The following is a 23,263-nucleotide window of genomic DNA, read 5'->3' as shown; positions in this document are numbered from 1 at the left end:
GGTGTCCGTAGGTACACAGACGCAATACAAATAAAAAATACGATTGCATATCTTCAATAGTACTATACTATGTGTAAAAATACATCTACAGTGATATGAAACCATAAGAGTATTGACAGAGGTCGCATGCATTTAAAATCGGGGCTCTCGAGTTCTGTAATTCCGGCTAAAGAAGTCGGTAACTGAATTTGGAGTCTATAACTCAACCTATTATGTTGCGATATATCTTTCATTTCTGTCGAAATCCGCAGCGAAACTTGAAGCTGTCCCTTAACGCAGAGTGACAGATGTAAGAAAGTGTTGCATATGTTTTCTGATGTTTTTTACATAATTCCCCATCAGTTTCAGCCATAAGCTTGTTTAAGGCAGAATCCCCTAACCCCCAGCACTAAAATAAAAGGTAGCATTTATAACATTGTCATTGAAAATGAAATATAAATGAGATGAGAGAGCCTGAATCTGGGCCGTAGGCTCCGGAAGATGTGACCGAAGCGATATGAGATGCACATATCTCACGAACAATGCGCTCTTTGTTTGCTTTTATGTGACGCGTGATCTCAGCCAAGCCTTGGACTGATGGAAGCTGACAGGTAGCAGATATTGTGCACTTTGATAATAAAAGATTGATAACTGACCCATTGGATCAGAGCGGTGAAAAAATTGAGAGCCTTTAGAATAGCGTATGAATAATGTATGACTGCAGTACAATGGTCTTTTATTTTTTTGCCTCTGCCATGGGCACTGTACTGTACAGTACTGCATATGCTTTTATCACAGCACCTTTACAGGTGAAAGATTCCCTAAAGTGAGTCTGCGATGCTCTTAAAAACAAACACTCTCCGTCTGGTTGGGCACCGAGGTGAAGCATATTCAATCATTCTTGACATTTTACATAAAGCAGAAACTTCCAGCATTTGCGTTCAGCTGAAATTCCTGTGGCAGTTCTTTTATAACTAAAGCCAGCCGAGTCAACATATCAAAATGAATCCATTGTAATTTTTAGCCTATTTTTTAACAAGCTCTCACTTTGTCGTTAAAAATAATTTAATGAATTAAAAACGAAGAATCATCTGATGGAGGTTAATGTAGGATCTTATTAGAAGATCCATTTTCAGCGGGGGAACCAGTGCAGTGGTCTGTGGCGCACTTCTGGCTACTCAGCTCAGCTAAAACTGCTTCTGACACAGTTAACGAGAAAATGAGTCTGGCAGCGTGCGGAGAAACACATTAAAATGCATGTTGTATATGAGAAGGTAACTTCTTTCCAACTCACTAATTTTTCCCATATCTCTCAGTTACGTACATAATGTCAATTAATGCTTAATAGCCCAGCCATTGATGCAATGCAAGTTTGTTGGGGGCTGACTGTTACATGGTGATAGTATAGTGCTTCTGACTTACGTGTAAACCTGGTTTAAAATGTACTACTTGTATCACTATATATGATGTCATATAGTATGATGTGAGTTTATATACACTCAGTGATCATTTTATTAGGTAGACCTGTACACCAGCTTGTTACTGCAAATATTTAATCAGCCAATCATGTGGCAGCAACAAAATGCATAAAAGCATCATCAAGAGGTTCAGCTGTTTTTCAGACCAAATGTAAGAATGGGGAAGAAATGTGATCTAAGTGATTTTGACTGCGGAATCGTTGTTGGTGCCAGACAGGGTGGTTTGATTAGCTCAGAAACTGCTGACCTCCTTTGATTTTCACACATAACAGTCTCTAGAGTTTGCAGAGAATGGTGCAAAAAACTAAAAACATCCGATGAGCAGCAGTTCTACGGGCAAAAATGCCTTGTTAATGAGTGAGGTCAGAGGAGAAGGCCTAGACTGGTAGGAGCTGACAGGAAGGTGACAGTAACAGAAATAACCACGCACAAGTTATGCAGAAGCACAACTCTGAACACACAAAATGTGTCAAAACCACGAAGTGGATAGGCTACCGCAGCAGAAGTCTAAAAATAAGTGTAATTGGTACCTAATAAAGTGCTCTCTGGATGTATACAGTAGTGACGTGCTAGACATTATAATTTGGGACAGGGTGGTGAGAAGTATGGAGCTGTCTCTCTGTGAAGTGACAGTCTGACATTTGAAAAGGATTAAGGTGTGATGAGGAAAACAGCAGAATGCTCTTCACGCCAGCGTGACCCTGCGAGAGGCAGGGAGGCCCCGCTAAAAGCGTGACACAGGGGTGTGCGCCATGACACGTCTCCCTGCTCCCTCAGGTGCGTCTCGAGTGGCCCACCGACCTGGCCGTCAACCCCCTGGACAACTCCCTCTACGTCCTGGACAACAACATCGTCATCCAGGTGTCGGAGAGCGAGCAGGTGCGCATCGTGGCCGGGCGGCCCATCCACTGCCAGGTGCCGGGGATCGACCACTACCTGGTGAGCAAGGCGGCCGTGCACTCCACGCTGGAGGCAGCCAAGGCCATCGCCGTGTCCCACCGGGGGGCGCTGTACATCGCCGAGACTGACGAGAGGAAGATCAACCGCATCCAGCAGGTCACCACCAACGGGGAGATCTCTGTCATCGCTGGGGCGCCCTCCGAGTGCGACTGCAAGATCGACCCCAACTGTGACTGCTTCTCAGGTACTGTAAGCACACTGTGGACTGCTTACTGTAGAGTGCACTGTGACTGCTTCTCAGGTACTGTAAGCACACTGTGACTGCTTACTGTAGAGTGCACTGTGACTGCTTTTCAGGTACTGTAAGCACACTGTGACTGCTTACTGTAGAGCGCACTGTGACTGCTTCTCAGGGGGAGTAGGTGTGGGTTCTTGAAGGGGGGTAGGTGTTGAGTCTAGAAGGCAGAGTAGGTATGGAGTCTAGAAGGCGGAGTAGGTATGGAGTCTAGAAGGTGGAGTAGGTCTGGAGTCTAGAAGGCGGAGTAGGTATGGAGTCTAGAAGGCAGAGTAGGTTTGGGGTCTAGAAGGCGGAGTAGGTTTGGGGTCTAGAAGGCAGAGTAGGTATGGAGTCTAGAAGGCGGAGTAGGTATGGAGTCTAGAAGGCGGAGTAGGTTTGGGGTCCTAGAAGGCGGAGTAGGTTTGGGGTCTAGAAGGCGGAGTAGGTATGGAGTCTAGAAGGCGGAGTAGGTATGGAGTCTAGAAGGCGGAGTAGGTATGGAGTCTAGAAGGCGGAGTAGGTGTTGAGTCTAGAAGGCGGAGTAGGTTTGGGGGTCTAGAAGGCGGAGTAGGTTTGGGGTCTAGAAGGCGGAGTAGGTATGGAGTCTAGAAGGCGGAGTAGGTATGGAGTCTAGAAGGCGGAGTAGGTATGGAGTCTAGAAGGCGGAGTAGGTGTTGAGTCTAGAAGGCGGAGTAGGTGTTGAGTCAAGAAGGGGAAGTAGGTGTTGGGGGGGGTCAGTTCTTATGGTCCCTTGAGAATTGTTTTTCTTAGTCCCATTCCCTGTTGAATTGGTCCAAGGGATTAATTAATTTACTAAGAAATTAACTAACCAAATCCAATCCAATTGATAATAAAATAAACAGATAGAGGGGCAGCCATGTGGCACAGTGTGTCGGGAGGCTGCCTCTTATCCCACATATGACAGGGGCTTGAATCTCCTCCATGGCACTCTGTTCTGTGGTCCCATCTGTTTGTGCCCCTGCCATTACCCCTGAGATCCTTAATTCCGGCTTTCCCTCAACTGAATTTAAAAAAAGAATAATAAGGAGCATCTAGCCTGCTCGCCTTTATAAAAGAATAAATACATCAATCAATCCAAAGTTAAATAGACAATTGTTTTGGATTCATGCATGCTTTACTGAGCTTGTCTGGTGTATTGAAACCTTTGAAATACTCTTCTGGTCTGCAAACAGAACTGCAAACCCCGCCTTCTGGTCTTCTTAGTTAGCTCGATTGCACCTGGTAAGATCAATCGGGCACAGAAAAGTATTTGAACCCAAAGCAATTACATATTAGACCCAGGTCTGGTATTAACAATCGGGCTAATTAAGGGAAACAGGTTGGAGCAAAACCCATCACAACACCCTGACTATCCAGACTCCTGCTATGACTCTACCGCTGGGTCAGATACAAAATGGGGGATTCCAGAATCTTCTGACTCCTCAATGAATCCCTGTGTGTTCATCCTAGTGTCTGTGTGGAATTGACCGTAAACAGATTTGTACTTGTATCCCCAATAATGTACACTGAACTCCTGTTTCACATTTTTCATTTGTTGCACACTTTGCTCTGTAAATCAGAACAGAGAAAAATTGAAGAAAAGTTGTTATGTACTTACCGTTCCACCATTGCGTAGGCGCTCTCCTCTGCACAGGCAAGCAAGGCGATGCAAGATGCTAAATAGGCACAAAATGAAACATCCTGAAACTTTGCATCTCGTTTCAGACCTCTCGTTCGTGAAAGACGCCAGGCCATAGTAAAAGAGAGAGGATTATGTGACGAGGAATGGAAATAAGCAAATAAATTTGACATGGTGAAAGTGCTTCTGGGACACGTACTGTTGGGACACAAATCACATGCCCTCCTTGTGCTGTCACAGTTTTTGACAGCGCAAGCGAAGTCGCCATTTGTTGTGTCGAGTATTACATCTCCGTCAAGATGGCTTTTTTATCAAGCATTCCCTTGGTAGTGTTGCGCATCATTTTTTTTGCAATTGAAAAGAGGGGGGGAAATGATTGCACGTGGCAAGAACCAATGAGGTGTAACAGCTCCTATCCCTTTCTGGTGATGCTTTGCATATCTCCCATCATCTACCGCTGTTAATAAATGATTACTCTTTCCGGAAGCTTTCGCCTTCCCAATTTCTTCCGCTCCGCAAACACGCGTCTGTCCGTCAGATAAAATTCCAGGGAACGCGTTCGACCGCAGAAGACCCACGGCTCCTAAACCCCTCGGTCCACCTTATAGCCACGGTGTATCGGAATCTCTCTATCCCTCTCCCCACGCCCGAAGAACTGGCGTTTTCCATTAAATCCTCACCATTAAATACCATCAAGCGGCAAGAAAGTGGCTTGCGCCTGAGGGCGGATTTACGCCGTACACATGAATGCCGGATCCATTTTGAAAGCGCGACGTATCACTGCGCTTGGCATTTCAGCAAGGTGCATTAGCGAGAAATAGCTGTCAGAGTTATGCCGGGCGGACACGCTAACCGATCAAATCCGATAAGAACAGATGCACTTTGTCGCATTCGTAGCCTTCGTAGCTGCCGTTTGTATGGGTACCGTGTCTTGTGTTAAGCAGGCGCTGTAGAAGGTTCCGGTGTTGATGCTGTGTTGGGTTTTCCGTGCAGGCGACGGCGGCTACGCCAGAGACGCCAAGCTGAAGGCACCCTCTTCCCTGGCCGCGTCCCCCGACGGCGCGCTGTACATCGCCGACCTGGGCAACGTGCGCATACGCGCCCTCAGCCCCAACCGGCCGCATCTTAGCCCCACCCGCATGTACGAGGTGGCGTCTGCGTCAGACCAGGAGCTCTACCTGTTCAGCGTCAACGGCACTCACCTGCACACCAAGAACCTCATCACCGGAGACTACATCTACAACCTGACCTACTCAGCCGACGGGCACGTCATCGGCGTCACCGAGGGAGCAACGGCGACTCCGCCCACATCCACCGCGACGCCAACGGCGTGCCCCTGTGGCTGGCGGCCCCTGGGGGCCAGGTCTACTGGCTGACCGTCAGCAACAACGGCGCTCTGAAGAGGGTTTCCGACCAGGGCCACGACCTTGCGCAGGTCACCTACCACGGAAACACCGGTCTCCTAGCAACCAGCACCAACGAGAACGGCTGGGCCACAGTCTATGAGTAAGGCTCGTGTGGCTCTGTCTGTGATGTTTGATGTTAAAATGTTCCTTTAAACAAAATGGGTGTTACAGTGTGACATATTTATAGTGAACATTTTAGTGAACATTGTGAGGGGCATCAGGAACAGCAGAAACGTGCAGCTACTGTGTGTTTTCGGTTGTGTGGTGAAACCTCGCTCTCCTATACGTGGTTATGGTATATAGGATATGACCGATGGGCCTTTCGGGAGGGCAAGCTTCATTTCATTGTTGAAATCTGAGATCAGTAGCATCGTTAGCCAGGAAGAGGATATTCCTGCAGCCTTCGGCCAGCGGGGAAATCAGCACGGTCCTTTGACTCAAAGACCAATATTAAAGCTGCTGTTTCTCTGATTAGCCTGTGAGAGCTGTTTCTGCAGAGATGCATGAAGACCAGTTCGAAATGTCGCCTTACATTACCTCTCAAAACTCTAATTGGGGGGGTCTTTTATCAGAATGTGCTAAGAATTGCCATTTTCCCTCGGGAGATTTTTACCATGCATGTTAGTTTTTGATCATTGTAAAAGGATAGAATTCTTCACAGACGATCGTATTGAATTTACTTTGTGGAGTATTACTGCCATCTTGTGGTGTGCTTATGAAAGTGTGTTGATGCGTCATAATTAAACACAGCCAGTGTTCAGAAATATTCGTACACAGTTCAGTGAACCAGCACCGTGCTCAGAGGTACCCTTCAGTTCATCCACTCCACAATGACCAATTCCAGCTGTGACCAGCTGTGGTGAAATACTGAACTCTCCCTGTTATAGTGCAATGAAATACTTGTCCAGCAATCTCTGGCATACGTACTGATGTATCTATTATATATATACCCTTCAACTCGAAACTTCAACTCAACTCAACTTTTCAGTTACAGATGTGAGTAAGGCCATGGTAGTTTTAAGGCTTCATCACTGTCTTTTTGATATGGAGAAAAACCCTATACTTTTTTAAGCATAGAAAAGGACTGGTCATAGCACAAAGAGATGAGATTCTGCTCACAATGGCTGTCTTCTTACAGGTATAACTCTGAAGGCCATCTCATCAATGTCACTTTTCCAACGGGGGAAGTCAGCAGTTACCACGGTAACATGGAGAAGTCTGTCAGGGTGGAAGCAGAGACATCACATCAAGAGAACTTCATCACGGCAACCAACTTCTCAGCCGCAACACGATCTACACACTGCGTCAAGGTCTGTTCCAATATAGTACATCACAGGGTCTGACCCATCTGTGTACTCTGCACAGAGACACGCCTTTGACGAGAAAACCGAACAACACTTTCCTTATTTAATTTGCTGTCTTCATACAGCATGATTAGCAGTAAAATTAAAATAAGTAATACAGTATTTTAAGTATGCAATAGTGTCTGTGTGCGTGTGTTTGTATGCATGCATGCGTGTGTGTGTGTATGATTGAACTTTTGATTGGACCTCTGCCATGTTTTCAAGTCTACTTACTAAACTGCTGCAGAAGAAGAACATTTAACTTAAACAAAAACAATGAGTCATGACAGTGAATTTGATGTGTCACTGGGGCTGCACTTCCCTGTACTGCTGTTATATTTGTATTCCTGACGCAGTGAGGTGTTTCTCTCTGTACTGTTAAAAAGCAAAACAAATTGTTTCAAACTGTAGTATCAGTACATAAAAAACCCTGGGGAAAACAATCACGTGCATTGGTTTTGTGATTTTTTACAACTCTGTTTTCTTTAAAGGCAATATAATAAAAATAACAAACAATCAGGATGAAAATGGCAACAGTTATGATAGAAATACACTTTTAAGGGCATCTCTAATGGCTGCCAGAGTAGTGCTTTTCCCGAACTCTTTGAACACTTCATGGCTTATCATGAGTAACTGTCGATTCACTGAGGCACTGGAGGAATCGCAGTTGTTTCGTACGCTTCTGTTACGATGTGAGTGTGAGGAACAGAAGTGTAAAAGATGCTACCGAGCTCTTCAACTGAATCAGGCTTTGTTTTTGCAGAGGTGTGAATCGCTGGTCAGAATTAGTGACAAAACAAGTGAAAGTGCAAAAAACAGGAAGTAGTGAGCGATCATTCTCCTGGTGAGAGGTCCTTAAGAAATGAAAGTGCTTTCAGACGTTAAAGCGTGATCTTTTTCCAGGCCTGACGTATTTAGAAAAGTCACCTTGAGGGAAATTAGCTTTTCTAAAGTGGTATCTGATATTATTTCAGGTTCTCAAAATATATATATATATATATATAACCAATCCGCACCACAGAGAAGTCATAAAAGAGAAATCTTTTTGAAAATTTGTTAGAAAAATGAAGAAAATAAGATGTTCTAAAGCAATTCTTTCTTTATGGTTATGACCACCTCGGGCAGTGTCTCTGTATATCGGCAGGAAAATGTGGTGGCCTTTCCCTGACCCTCTTAAACCCCGGCCTCTCTCTCATTCCCCCTCTCCACAGAGCACTCCCAGAACACGTACCGCGTCAGTGCCGACGGCTCGCTCCGCGTCACGTTCAGCAGCGGCATGGAGGTGACGCTCAGCACAGAGCCTCACATCTCCTCCGGCGTGGTCAGCCCCACGGTGGGCCGGTGTAACATCACCCTGCCCGGGGAGCACGGCCCCAGCCTGATCGAGTGGAGGCAGAGGCGTGAGCCTGCCAAGGGGAACTACACCACCTACGAGCGTCGGCTGAGGGTACGACTCGCCGCTTCTGTTTGGCGGCTTGTCCTTAACCCGTGTGTTGTCTTACGTTTAACAGCAGAGAAAACCCCTGAATGATCTTTTTTCAACTTGAAATTTGATCGTGATGTTTGTGATGAGTGATGACAGGTTGTTTCTTCGTGAAAAATAGATTTGTGGTTTAAAATTCAATTAAGCTGCTTTATTTTGGGGGTTGAGTGAAGGCGGGTCATTTTTTACCTGTTGGACAAGGGGAGTATACAGAATGTTAAGACTACACAAGGGTTAAAATGTGAAATACTGTAGTCAAACACAGAAAAATAAAGAAATATATTACATATGTTAGTGGAGGTTAAGGATGATGTGCCCAGCTTGGGGACTGAACCACTAATTGACTCATTGCATGCTCTGTGTAAAAACAAACACACAGTGGTCCCAATCCAGTTTCACAAATCGTCTGGACAACTCATCACAATCTCCAATCTAGTCCTCGTCAGTTGAATCCGCCCAGTTCTGTGTGATTTCCACCATGCGTTATCACCATGTGATAAGTGCAATGAGGCTGATTTGTGGGCAAGGCGTAGGCAACATGTCGATGACTTCCTTTGCTTTAGCTCATGAGTTGAAAAACAGTGTTTAAGATACAAGGCCAATGGATACCTACTGTTGGATGTGTGTTGCATGTTATCATCTTGCGGTTTCCCATGTGCCTGTGGCAGTAAAAAGGAAGTCAGAGAACAGCATGTTTCTTAAGGCCTACTGAATGTCCCAGGTGATGCTGGAAGTAGTGGAGGATGCTGGGAGGAAAAAAAAAGGGTGGGTGTCAAATGTCAAAACATTTCCCTGGACGTCACAGGGCAATGACGTCCAGGGAAACGTCTGCTGTTCATAGGAAATGAAGAGGGAGTCTGAAACTGCAGAACTTTGCAAAAAAAATGTTTTGTTGATTTTTTTCTAATTGAGCAAATGCCAAAAGTAATTGTGTGATAATCTCTCAAAGCTTTCTGCCTGTTTTCGAACTTGTCTTCTTACCACTTCTAGGCTGATCTTAAAGACCATAAAATTTGACCACAACTCTGTGATGAAAATATGCATCCGATGTGTGCTGGAGCAACTGAGTAAAAAAATAGCAACTGAGTAAAAAAATAGCAACAGCTGCTTCTCAGCCTAAGTTAGAAACCAAAAATGTTCCCAGTACTCATACAACGCTTCACACAAGTTTGTTGTGCAAATTTTACCAATAGATCATAATTCAATTGCTTCTTGATTAAAAAAACAAACACTTTGTTGTGAATGTTTCTTAACACAATACTTTAGCCACATGTGTTAGCGGTTGGTTGTCAGGGTACCGGTGGATTATTATGTGAATATTTGAAAACTAGCCAAAAATATTCAAATAATATCCAAACAGAAAGCCTCATCTCTACACCATCCAACTATGCATGTTGTAGTTTGGGCAGAAAGCTTTGAATGGTTTGTTGGGGACTGTAAAAATGTATTGGAGATTGACTGTCTGCTTTGACTTGCTGACCTGCTGATTGCATCACTGATAATATATTGTTGTATTCATTATCAGGCTCATAACAGAAATCTGCTGTCCATAGACTTTGACCAAGCCACACGAGTGGGCAAGATCTATGATGACCATCGCAAATTTACCCTCAGGATCCTCTATGACCAAATGGGACGCCCCATTCTCTGGTCTCCTAGTAGCAAATATAATGAGGTGAATGTGTCTTACTCTGCCACGGGCCTGATCACCAGCATTCAGCGAGGAAACTGGTCAGAGAAACTCGAGTATGACAATGGAAGAGTGGTCTCCAGAACCTGGGCCAATGGGAAGATATGGAGCTACACCTTCCTGGAGAAGGTACGTTTAACAATTCGACACGCTGTGGTGTGCTATTCGACGCGTTCCGGCGTATTGTTGTGGCTGACAGTCAGCACTTTTTGTTTATATGTCACATTCTATATATTCTCCAAATCAATAGTCTTGTCAGAGCACAGAGACTCCTATTCAGTGTGACTTGCACAGATTTCCTGAAATAATCCAAAATGTCCAGCTGGATATTTTACTGATATGACTGGTTATGTATCTTGCTCAAGAATACAGCACCTCAGCAATGAATCAAATCCACAACATAACTTCTTCCTTAAACATTATACTGCACTGGTGCCCCATTACGTGTGCTCTCATTCTGAAGAAAGTGTATTCCTTTAACAAAATGGGTCACAATTTAGAATAAGGTACATGCAATTCAATTAAATAACGTTGTTGTTAACATGAATTAATTTTTTCATTAGTTACTGTATTTAACTAGTAACTTGTGAATTAGTTACATGAGTATTTGTACATTTGTAAACCATAGGATAAACGTATAATTTGTTAAACATTAACATTTAAATTACAAGATAAATTGGCATTAAAAATGTAGTTGTCTGCATAAATTAGTGATGTAAAAAAAACATAAACAAATCTTGTCAGTAGCTTCTTAGTAGTACTAACAACATTAGTTCATGCCAATTCATGTAACCTTACTGAAAAGTGTTACAACAAAATGTACAGAGCAAATACATATACCATGTGCTTCTATATTTGATTCATGCCAGAGGATAATATTAGTCACTAATGAAATTAACCAAAATTAACATTCGCCTGACGAATGGTGATGTAATTATGTCACATTAAACGAAAATCCTGCAGTTCCTTGTTTGTGTATTTGCCCGTAGCTTATCACTGCCTGTCAGCTGCTTGACCTTTTTGAATGGACTGAAGCTTTTCTTTGTGTGTGTGTGTGTGTGTGTGTGTGTTTATAGACGGTCATGCTGCTCCTTCACAGTCAGCGCAGGTACATATTCGAGTTCGACCAGACGGACCGCCTCCTGTCCGTCACCGTGCCCAGCATGGTGAGGCACAGCATGCAGTCCCTGCTGTCGGTGGGCTACTACCGCAACATCTACAGCCCGCCGGACAGCAACGGCACCTTCATCCAGGACTACGCCCGCGACGGCCGCCTGCTCCAGACCCTGTTCCTGGGCACGGGCCGCCGCACCCTCTACAAGTACACCAAGCAGTCCCGTCTGGCCGAGATCCTGTACGACACCACCCTGGTCACCTTCACTTACGACGAGGCCTCGGGCGTGGTCAAGACCATCCACCTCATGCACGAGGGCTTCATCTGCACCATCAGATACAGGCAGACAGGTAGGCAAGAGAGCCAGGGAAAGTCAGTGACCTGACATACCTACCATGCGTGAATAAGGCCGACTGACTTCGTTCATGAATGTAGTTCATACGTATATGGAGTATATGTGGGACGGTATTCATTTCTACCAGTCTAAGCCCCTTTCAGGTCATGTTTTGCTGTGAATGGGCGGTTAAGCAAATGGTTAAGAGGTCGAACTCCACATTAATTTTCAACACAGTACTGTGGAAGGAATAGCAGGTGTTCTCAGATTAGTATCGTCGCCATGGGCGACAGAAGACATTTATGTGTAAGTGAGAGGCTTGATAGAGATCATCCTTAGCCACTCGCTGACATGCTCATACATGAAAGGTGTTCTCTGGGGCCGCTCTTGTTCCAGGAAGTTTCCAGGAAGCTACATGTACTACAAACCGCATTCAGTATAACCGAGGGCAGACAACACGCTTCAACGCTACCAGACAAAAGAACATCATTCTCGCTGAGAATCAGCCTGTTCTCATCCGGATGCTGAAGTTACTAAAATCCCTCATTCATCCAGACTGTAGCATGAGGTAAAAAAATCTCAGCCATTGTGGTGAGGTGGACTGATTTTGCATTGTAAAGAAAGAGGGACAGAGGGTTGCCCACTGTGTGATGACAGCTTCTGATTTCACATTGTGAAGAGATGGAAGCATACAGGGCTGCCATTTCCCAATGCTGATGAGCAATTTTCCTCCAGTTCAGAAGCCTTTGTTGTGTCCTATAGAAAAGCCCTTCCTCTGATTGTCTTCCCTCAGCCAGGGTCTCTAATCTCTGCAGCTCTTTGCAGGGTCCCTGTGCTGGTTTATCACTTTGTCCTCAGCAGGCATTGACTTTAACCTTGCCTTTAACTGATCTCATTTCCCTGTAGCAAATGGTGCCTTCGCTTGGGGCATGGGAAAGGGGGGGCGATAATGCTAATTGTGGCATTATAAATCATGGGCTGAAATATGCGGTAAGGAGAGCAGGTGTAAGAAGTGAAAAGAGAGAGAGTACCTGACTCGTATGAAGAAAGGAAGGAGCTGTCAAATGGACAACGTGTGGCTAACCGTGACGCCACCCTGTCAGGCGATTGGCTATTTTACTTGACGGAGGATATTTTGTGCTTTGACAGTAACTTGCATCACCTAAGTGCTCCTCAGCGATTCCTGACATTACCCACTGTTCTTCACTCATGTCACGGCTACGGATGGTGGCGAAGCTCGGAGCGGGAGCCAAACCAGCGGCGAAGATAAGGAGATTAGCAAAGAGGATTTATGGTGTTCTAAAACTTAATGTTCCCAACATTCAGAGCCACGTTGCCTTTCCTGTCCTTAGATTTCATTACGCTGCTCAATTAAAGGTTGATCGCCATCTATAAAGGTAATAAACAGACAGTCCCCAGCAATCGCATGCTCAAATTTGATCCCGTTCGTTTATGTTCACAGCTCATGAATTTCTACCATCTTGGTCATTTGAATCTGTGGGCCTTGTTTTCACTATCAACGCACTGCTAGTTACCTTGCATTAGTGGGCAGGACTTGCGGTGGCCAGTGAAAGCATGTCCAACTGAATTTAGGTAATTCTGTGACAAAAGACTGTTGCACATCTGCAGCACAGCTGTAAAGGGGGTTGTAAAAATCCTAGTCCACCCTACCGGCAAGAAGCCAGAAGTAGCATAATCATGTCTTCAATTCAGTAGCGTTCCTTGATACAAACAAGGTGAGTATTAAACGGAAAAACATTACTTTCCATCATAAGAGACCTAAATAGGCTACTATTCAGCACTATTGCCAAATATTATATATGTGATATATTTTATAATGCAGTCATAGTTTACAGTAATACCACAGATACACAGACACTGACAGACATAACTTGTCATCTGCAGGTGAGAATTCAGTCAAAGGTGTCTGCTGCTCACCACATAAAGTGCTGCTATATATAAGTCAAACTGAGTCATTACTGAAAAGATAATCACAAATTAATTCTTTATTATTATTCATTTAAATGAAAAAGATGGCTTAAACATTCATTCTGGTGTCCTCTACTTACACTGGTGCTTGTAGAGGACGCCAGAATGAATGTTTAAGCCACCTGCAATATAAGTAACGGCTTTGCAAACATGAAAGTGGCTAGTTTGCACAGGCATTGAAATGTATGTCTACATGTTCGGAGGGTTGAGAGAAGCTGTTTGTCGTACAGGTTGCATGGTGAACGTGTTAACCATAACTGTGTGTGCAGAAGTGGGGCGATGAGTGCTGATGAAAGATATGCTCAAAGTAACACAATGTTTGTGTCATGAGAAGCTTTTTCACACATTTTCTTTTGCACTGTTCCTGTCCGCCTGCTTAATCATGGATTGCATAATTCCATTCTGTTCTATTCTATTTAAGCTTTTCTTAATTAAACATTTATTTTGGCTTTATAAGGAGACAAACACTTATTTCACTTATTGCAATTAGTTTGAACATGTTGATGACTGAAGAGGCAAACAGGAGCAATTCTATACAATTCTGCCGAATCCAACCCAAACTAACTCCAGATGTGATTCAAAAGAAGTAGGAAAGGAGATATAGAACCACAGGGAATTTGACTGTTCATGCCCATCAATTATCTAATGCATAGTATGTCATGCATTGGTGCTGGGCACCTTTCCTAGATCTTGGAGTCCAGGCCTGATCACAGCACTCTGTCTTTGTCTCAGAGGTCAGGGGAATTGTATAAAGCTTGTGGGAAGCTCAGAGGCATGGGGCTTGTTCCTGGTAGTTACTTCCCAGCCCCAAAGACATGGTGCTACCATATCAAATAATTCAGAAGTGGGTGACTTGGCTACTAATGTTGGAACTCAGAGGTCTTGGGACCTGTCCAATATGATATTGCTAAGGAAACATAGTATATAGAAACAGGGCCAGAGGTTTTGAGTTTCCATTTTCACTTGCAGTTTCTGATTCCATTCCAGATCCAGTTCCAATTTGTTTTCATGGTTCACAATCTTGACCAATGGCAGAATCACTAAAAATAAAATTGTCCTTGCAGGTCCTCTTGTTGGGCGACAGATCTTCAGGTTTAGTGAAGAAGGGCTAGTGAATGCTCGATTTGACTACAGCTACAACAACTTCAGAGTGACCAGCATGCAGGCCATGATCAACGAAACACCACTGCCCATCGACCTCTATCGCTATGTGGACGTGTCTGGGCGAGTAGAGCAGTTCGGCAAGTTCAGCGTGATCAACTACGACCTCAACCAGGTCATCACTACCCATGCCATGAAACACACCAAGATCTTCAACGCCAACGGACAGGTGATCGAGGTCCAGTACGAGATCCTGAAGTCCATAGCCTACTGGATGACCGTGCAGTATGATAGCATGGGCCGTACCACCACGTGCGACATCAGAATCGGCGTGGAAGGCAACATCACTCGCTACTCATATGAGTATGATGCTGACAGCCAGCTCCAGAGCGTCTCGGTGAACGACCGCCCGCAGTGGCGCTACAGCTACGATCTGAACGGCAACATCAACCTTCTGAGCCACGGGAACAGCGCCCGGCTCACCCCGTTACGCTACGACCTGCGTGACCGCATCACCAGGCTGGGGGAGATACAGTACAAAGTGGATGAGGACGGCTTCCTCCGTCTGCGGGACAACAACGTGTTTGAATACAACTCCAACACCCTCCTGACCAAAGCTTACAACAAGGTGTCCAAGCAGAGTGTGCAGTACCGCTACGACGGTCTGGGCCGACGGGTAGCCTGCAAGGGGAGTTCCGGCCAGCACCTCCAGTTCTTCTACGCGGATCTCACCAAGCCATCCAGAGTCACCCACATATACAACCACACCAGCTCCCAAATCACCTCCCTGTACTACGACCTTCAGGGTCACCTCATCGCCATGGAGCTGAGCAGCGGGGAGGAGTACTACGTCGCCTGCGACAACTCGGGCACCCCTTTGGCGATTTTCAGTAGCCGGGGGCAAATTGTCAAGGAGATTTTGTACACCCTTACGGGGACATATACCAGGACTCCAATCCCTCATTCCAGCTTATAATTGGTTTCCACGGTGGCCTCTATGACCCGCTGACCAAGCTCGTTCACCTGGGGAGGCGGGACTATGATGTGGTCGCGGGCAGGTGGACAACACCAAATTATGACTTGTGGTCAGAGCTCAGTGTCAACCCAAGACCCTTCAACCTTTACTCCTTCAAAAACAACTGTCCGGTGGGGGAGCTGCAAGATGTCACTCGGTTCACAACAGGTACGTCCAGATTTCATTTACTGAACATATATGCCCTCCGGTGAAAACGAATGAACAAAATACATAGGAAAAATGATGTTATGATGTTTTTATAAATATGATTGTTGCGGTGGCGCACAGCTAAAGCAACGGACCTTGATGACTTTGTTGCAGTTGCACACCGAGGACCTGGGTTCGATCCCCCGGTCCTGCCAAAGCCGAGGTTGGCCGGCACATGTGGAGTGGCATAATTGGTCGCTCTGAGGGTGGGGGGAGGGTCTCGGCAGGGGCTGTAGGATCACCGTATACAGTAGGGCCCTGATCGCACTCGACTCGGAGTCACGGTCATGGGAACTTGAGACGATGCGGCTTGTAGAAGGCCTATCCCTCTTTAATATCCTGATCCTCCTGGGCCAGCAAGCCACTGGGCCGTTTCGCTGTATCCACAGAAACATGGGTGATTGGAATAGATAGGGTACAATTGGATACCAAATTGGGAGAAAAATGTGAAAAAATCTGAAACAAATGAAGAAAAATGAATATATATAATTGTTGAAGTAAGCATGAATGGTTTTTACACACTCCCAGTATCAGGGCATGCATATTCCCACTTGAGCTACAATACCCTTAGCTCTGAAATGGGTGAGCCAAACCAGATTGCTCTAAATATAATAAAATTACCTCATCCCATTCCACAGAAAATGGAAAATGTGAAAAGTCATTCCACTGTTTTTTTTTTCTTTATGAAACCATTTTTTCAGTGCTACAAGGCATGGCTGACCTTTATTTTGAACTTATAACATTTTAAAGGGTTTCATTTAAGTATCTCAATCACCAAAATCACCAACTGAAAATGATGCTTGACAGATGCAGGCACACATACAAATCCATGTCTTTATAAAGCCGACATTTTTGAGAAGTGTCTTGAATTCAGTGTGACACAACCCCCGGTTCATCTCCATTTAAGTCACTCAAGCCAAGATGCATATAGGGGCAACCTAACTTCCTTATACTGTAAAGGGCCTATATAAATGCCAACCATTAACATTTTACTATTTATTCCCATACATATTTGATGGAGGGATGCATTTCATCTAATGTATTTATTTGTGGAAACTGCCAAAAACCATGCAGGGGACACACATATAATTACAATGGATTGTCAATGTGCCTTCATGTGTGTGAAATATATATATGGCCCTGTGTTTTCAGACATCGGCAGCTGGCTGCAGCTGTTTGGCTTTCAGCTTCACAACGTGGTGCCAGGGTTCCCCAAACCGGACGTGGACAGCACAGAGCAGACATACGAGCTCATGAAGACCCAAACCAAAACCACAGAGCAAGGTGGGTCTGCTCAGAACCACCACACCCTGTCTCTCCAATCATTTTTACATTCGGCAGAAAATGACATTCAATAAATGATTATGACTGGAGTAGGAATGTGAATATGTACGTGTTGTAATGACCACCTAAATAAATGTATATACTGTGCCTGCCACTTCGGTTTTGTAAACAATGGTTATCAAATATATTGCGCTGCCGGGGCCACAAAGCTTCCTTCTCTCTATTTAGGTGGTTTTGGGTATCCAGTGTGAGCTGCAGAAGCACCTGAGCACATTCATTTCTCTGGACCGTCTGCCCATGACTCGGGCCAGCGGCTCCATCGGTCGATACTCGGGCCGAGGGCCGCGCTTCTCCGCCTTCCCCTCGCTGTTCGGGAAGGGCGTCAGGTTCGCCGTGGTGGAAGACCTGGCCACCGCCGACATCATCGGGGTGGCCAGCGAGGACAGCCGGCGGGTGGCCACCATCCTCAACAACGCCGTGTACCTGAGCGGGCTGCACTTCACCGTGGACGGCCGCGACACGCACTACTTCATCAAGCTGGGCCCTCTGGAGGGAGGACCTGAGCGCCATGGGGGGAACGGGCGGCGGCAGCGTGCTGGAGAGCGGGGTCAACGTGACCGTGTCGCAGATGACCTCGGTGTGTGAACGGGAGGACTAGGCGCTTCGCCGACATCCAGCTGCAGAGGGGCGCCCTGTGCTTTAACGTCCGCTATGGGGCCACGGTGGAGGAGGAGAGGGAGCACGTCCTGGAGATGGCGCGCCAGCGGTCCGTGGAGCAGGCCTGGACTCGCGAGCAGAAGAGGCTACGTGAGGGCGAGGAGGGCGTGCGGGCGTGGACCGAGGGCGAGAGGCAGCAGCTGCTCGCCACGGGGAGGGTGCCCGGCTACGACGGCTACTTTGTCCTGTCCGTCGAGCAGTACCTGGAACTTTCCGATAGTGCCAACAACATTCACTTTATGAGACAGAATGAAATAGGAAGGAGGTAACAGTGGAAAGTGTCTACTCCACTCCATCTCTCCTTCACCAAAGACTGCCTGTTTTTAGACCTTGGATGATTTGTTGTACTGTTTTTTCTAGAATGATAACTCTGTAAATATATATTTAAAAAAGATAAGAAAAACTGGAGAATTAACTTCCACCTGCCTTTAATTGTGACAAATGATGGTATTTTATTATCGTTCTCTATGGGGTTTCTTTTTTTCATAGTATGGATGCTGTCAGGCTTGTGCTTCATTTTCTATTGCTAAGCGGTTTTGTTTTGGAGTGGCTTAGCTTTTCTACATTGGGAATGCCCCTTCCCATTGGTGTATAGTATACAATAATTTCGGAATGGCACAGTAACTGACATATAGAATCTAAAACAAAATACAGTATTTGAATATCAGTATTCTATTTACATCAAATGTTTTTAAAGGAGGCCCTTGAGCTGTTGTTTGAGCTTATACACTGCACATTCATAACAATTAACTATATGTGCTGGCTCATGAAGAAGAGGCCTTGTCAATTCAACTTGATGCCATTCTTTTATAATTCTTTATCTAATTCTTATAATCCCAAAAAAGCCTTCATTTTTCTTTCACACACATATTTGACAATTATTAACACGATAATTTGAGTAAAAAAATTATTTGAGTGCGTACATGGACTTGTACACATTCAAAATTGTAAATTGTAAATAGAAAGTTCATAAAAAGCAGCAAATTGATATTATGTTGTCACCCATTAAGTGTCAATATTGTTAATCAATAGATGCAGTTATGTTTTTGCAGAGTTAAACAAGTGATGTAAAAATATTCAAGCAGAAAATCTCTATATAGAGTTTACTTTTCTATGGATTATCTAACATGTTACAGTGCAGATTAGTATTATGTGCATTATTCATATATAATGCATAATTTGGGTGAAGCTTGTGCCTTTTTTGTTTATTTTTTATGATTTTTTTAAAGCTTTGAAGTGTGGATTAGAAGAAAAAAGAACAGTCTTTGTTCCAAACACCGACAACCTGCTCAAAGCGCTTTGCCAAAATCTGGAATTGTTACGGGAAAAATTTTGCAGGTTTTAACAACGTGTTTGTAGATGATCAAAAACTGTGAAACATATGTTTTGAATCATCTCATAAAGAAATGAGTATTCGTATATCATCTTCAGCTACATGACTCAGCACTAAACTATCCGGTAGCCGTTTCAGTTATGCGCCGGGTGTGAATTGACAGGAGGGGATATTCCCTGCCACTGCTCACATCGTCCACCCTGTTTGATGAATTTTCATCCCAGGCAGAGATGCTATCCCTTATTATGTTATAATAAATTCTAAATGACAAATATAAATGAATACCTATATACTTATATTTTATAATATAGCGTTACCTTCAGATGCTTTTACAGTGCTATTGTTTTTGCGCCATTTTGTCTGTGATCGCTGCAAACATTACCACCACTCCCTTGGTCTGCGATCAATTCTGACTCCCCCCAGTACCTCTTCCCTGTCTTCCTCATAATTCGCTGTGTCTGGTTGTGGGCCCAATCATCTGGGATGTGTGTGTTGACTGATTTGTTCTGTTGCCTTTATCAATGATGAAATCAAAGTGTTCGAGATTTATGTTTCCTGCAGGTTGCAGCTAGCTAACGTTAGCCAAAATGACTTCCTTTTATGAATCGTATTAAGGAATAATGTGGTTAATCGCCATCCATGAAAGACAGCAAGGTCAGGACATCAGTCGTGGAATTTCTGTAGCCTCGATTTTCGAGGATGGGCTTGTTCTCCTTGTGTGTTTGGAATCTTAATCACTGGGTTTATAGTACGGTTGTCAAACTCAATTCTTGGAGGGCAGAGGTCAATTCTGCTTTTTGTTCCAACCAATTACCCAAATTTAATTGTCCAATCGGTTAAGTTGCTCTGTAACAGTTATGCCAACGTTTCCCAAAATGCACTGCAGCAAAGTATTTAAACATATCGCACATATAGTATCTTCAGTCATCATTGGTTTAAGTAATTCATTTTTAAAATGCTGTATTTAAATAGTAAAGAAGTGGAGTTGCTAGAGGAAGTAAAGGCAGAAGGCAGCTAATCCCAAGGCCCACGGGAGTTGAATCTGTCAGTCGGGAGAACGAGCACAGCTGGCCCAAGCACCTAGGGAAAACGTCTTCTCAGACTGTTTCCCTCTCACGTCTCTGCCGGGACTTCCCATACGGTGGAGCACGGACCACAGAGGAGAGTCGGTGGATAAATTACTCTTACAATCACTTAGCAGTGTCAGAGATAACTAAGTCCAGATGGATAACCTGCTCACATGCCATTCTTTCCCTGTCCATAGCACCTAATGTCATTTTCACTCAATTTAATTGTTCCATAAATTCTCTCAATTGACATTAATTCCATAAGCTGTGTTTTTGTTTTCTACTGAAACATATTTTAGTTATTTATTGATTCATTTATGTATGTATTTATTTTTAGCTTATGTGCAGAGATCCATCTCTCCTGCAGGAATATCATGCCTGGTTTCTGATTTGACTTGAGACACGGGCCGAAAACGCTGGTTGATTGCAGCAGGATTGCATACTTGAAAAAGCTGGGCTTAAGACTGTGCTTTACCTGTCGTAGAACATCAGGTTAGGGTATGGTTCTATAGGCTCCTGTACAGCCATCATCTCTGCATTCATGTGTGTGTCTGCGTGTGTATGTGTGTGTGTGTGTTTGGGTGTGTGTGAGAGAGAGAGAGAGAGAGAGAGAGAGAGAGAGCCATCATTGCTCAACTGTATATTTCAGGGGGTAGGCAACACTGGTCCTGGGGTGCCACTGATGTTTATAGTTTTTCTTGCATCTGAGTTTGATCACAATAGTTTGGTGTGGTCAGCAGGGGCTCTGAAAGCCTAATAATTAATCCAGTTCTTACATTATAATTTTGGATGAAGAAAAAACCGTGACTGATCTGGTACTCCAGGAATAAGACATTTCCTTACCCTGCTATCTCATTCCTGTCTCACAGCTGAAATGTCCCTTGCTTTAATGTGCTCAGCCCTGTACTGCTGGTACCTGCATATATGATATTTCATGATTCTACATTCATGTTATGTATTATTTATTTTGTATTGCCATATTGGTTTACGTATTTAAATGTATAAACACAAATTCTAGTCTCAGTTTGAACATCTCTCTCTCTGCCATTTGGATTCATGCAACACAGATAACACTGTGACGAAGGCTAGGCCTGTTTGCTGTTTTCTTAACAAGTAATGTTGGTCAGCTGTTAATCACCATGTCAATTTATTTATTTATTTGTGAATTTTGTACCATTGTTCCAGATTGTATGTGACAGAGCTAAGCTCAATGCACATATATCCTTAGAGGTTACTGAGAAGTGTTGCTAACCATGCGTGTTGTCATGTAAATTGTCATGAGGAGCTTGCTTGCTGGAAGTGTTCTGCAAACGCAGTGTAATCCTAAATGAAGCTCAAGTTCTTTCTTTCAGAATAATTTCTTTCCCCATATGTTAAGATTGATTCGGTCTCCTGGTAACAGAGAGAGAAAGCATATTGAAGGCACAGTTGCTAGGCAACGAGGTGATCATCCGGTCCCTGCCTGTCAGCTGAGTGCAGTCTGCATTTCCTGCTTGAGGTTTTGGTCCAGAGGGCCAGGTCTGCTCCAAATCAACCGGCTGTATATAGATATACATAAAAACAAAACTAATATATGGCGTGTCAGATTTCAGTAAGAGAAAGTACTTTGAACTTTAAACTTTTGAGAAAATAAATGTGCAAATTCAGCCCATCTGTGTTTTTGTCATTATTCTCTTTGCTCTGTTTCTCTGTGGCATCTGCATATGCAGCTGGGCATATCACCCTTTTTTATGTATGAAATATACTAATAGAGTATCATTAATGTAGGATTATTTTGTCAGAAAAGAGAACAACAGTCAAAACAGAAGGAACAAGAGGAACATACCATTCTGGGAGTAATGTGATCACATTTGAAAGAAGAAAGATAAAAATCACTCTCCCGACTGAAGCGTGGCATGTGTGGTAGAAGGTTTTTCTGTGCGTCAGTATATGTGGGCGTGTGGTTGGATTTATTTATGTGAACGTATATGTTGATTATCTTTTTTTTTTTATCTTACCCTATTGTCTTCTTCAATTTACATTCATGCAGATTACTGTGGACATATTCATCTACTATGCCAGTATCTCTCCTGAATGGTTTTTGAGTTGCAGTTGGTGACAAGATTGTTCCATAAGCTGAAAATATAATGTATTTCTGTTTTCTTTAGTTTCCTGCCGACCTTCTGCTCATTTGCCTCTTTTACACTCATTTGTGAGTTATGAAAAGTAAAGTCTTGAACGCAGGATTCTCAAAGCCGTCTAAGGGCTTTGAAGCTCTGAGCACAGAATCATTGTGTTAAGATTCAAAGCATTTCTTCCTGAGCCACACAACATTAAGATGCTGGGGAAGATGTTATGAAAGCTGGTAAAACATTATATGATACAATAGAAATGACCTGAAAATAGATGTTTAAGGACAAACATTTATTTTACAGTATTTATATTTGCCATGAAGGAGGAAAAACACAGGCTTTGAGTAAGCTCTAATTCCAGAAACAACTTCAAAGAATATAGTATAATATTCATAAATTTGAAATTGGAGTTAAATTGGACTAATTTAACAGAATGTTTACATTTTCACTTGATGAACTGGATTTTAGACATTTTATTTTTATTTCATAAACTCGTAAAACAAAAATAAAAATACAATTGTAAAATAGCAGAATATGTTTGGTTTATATGTTTTTTTAAATACTCGAGTGATAAATATGAGTAATTTTTTTATAAAAAATAAACAAGATATTTTTTTCTCCCTTTAAGATAAATTACTTATGATATAACATTTCTCACAGAGTTCTGTTATAGCCAATTATATTCTTATATGGCCAATTATATTCTTATATGGGTATGTCAGTCATCAACCACAAAAAAAAGCCTATATTCAATCATGGTATAGAACGTATAGAAATGACTGGATCATTATTTACG

General features: G+C 43.6%; 1 protein-coding gene across 1 annotated transcript; it reads left to right on the top strand.

Annotated features, from left to right (window-relative positions):
• Positions 1-2,234: 2,234 nt before the first annotated feature.
• Positions 2,235-18,225, top strand: LOC134015856 (teneurin-1-like; the record flags this gene model as incomplete). The annotated part of the gene is given in 14 exon segments (XM_062455368.1): positions 2,235-2,601; positions 5,267-5,556; positions 5,559-5,779; positions 6,818-6,960; positions 6,963-6,989; positions 8,234-8,469; positions 10,031-10,324; positions 11,272-11,659; positions 14,697-15,656; positions 15,659-15,916; positions 17,108-17,247; positions 17,468-17,791; positions 17,793-17,879; positions 17,881-18,225. Coding segments are annotated over 14 exon segments (4,080 nt in total), but the record flags the coding sequence as incomplete, so codon positions are not given.
• Positions 18,226-23,263: the final 5,038 nt, after the last annotated feature.

This window comes from Osmerus eperlanus, unplaced genomic scaffold (assembly GCF_963692335.1).
Source record: "Osmerus eperlanus unplaced genomic scaffold, fOsmEpe2.1 SCAFFOLD_190, whole genome shotgun sequence".
NCBI lineage: Eukaryota > Metazoa > Chordata > Actinopteri > Osmeriformes > Osmeridae > Osmerus > Osmerus eperlanus.
This window is presented reverse-complemented; position numbering and strand designations above follow the sequence as displayed.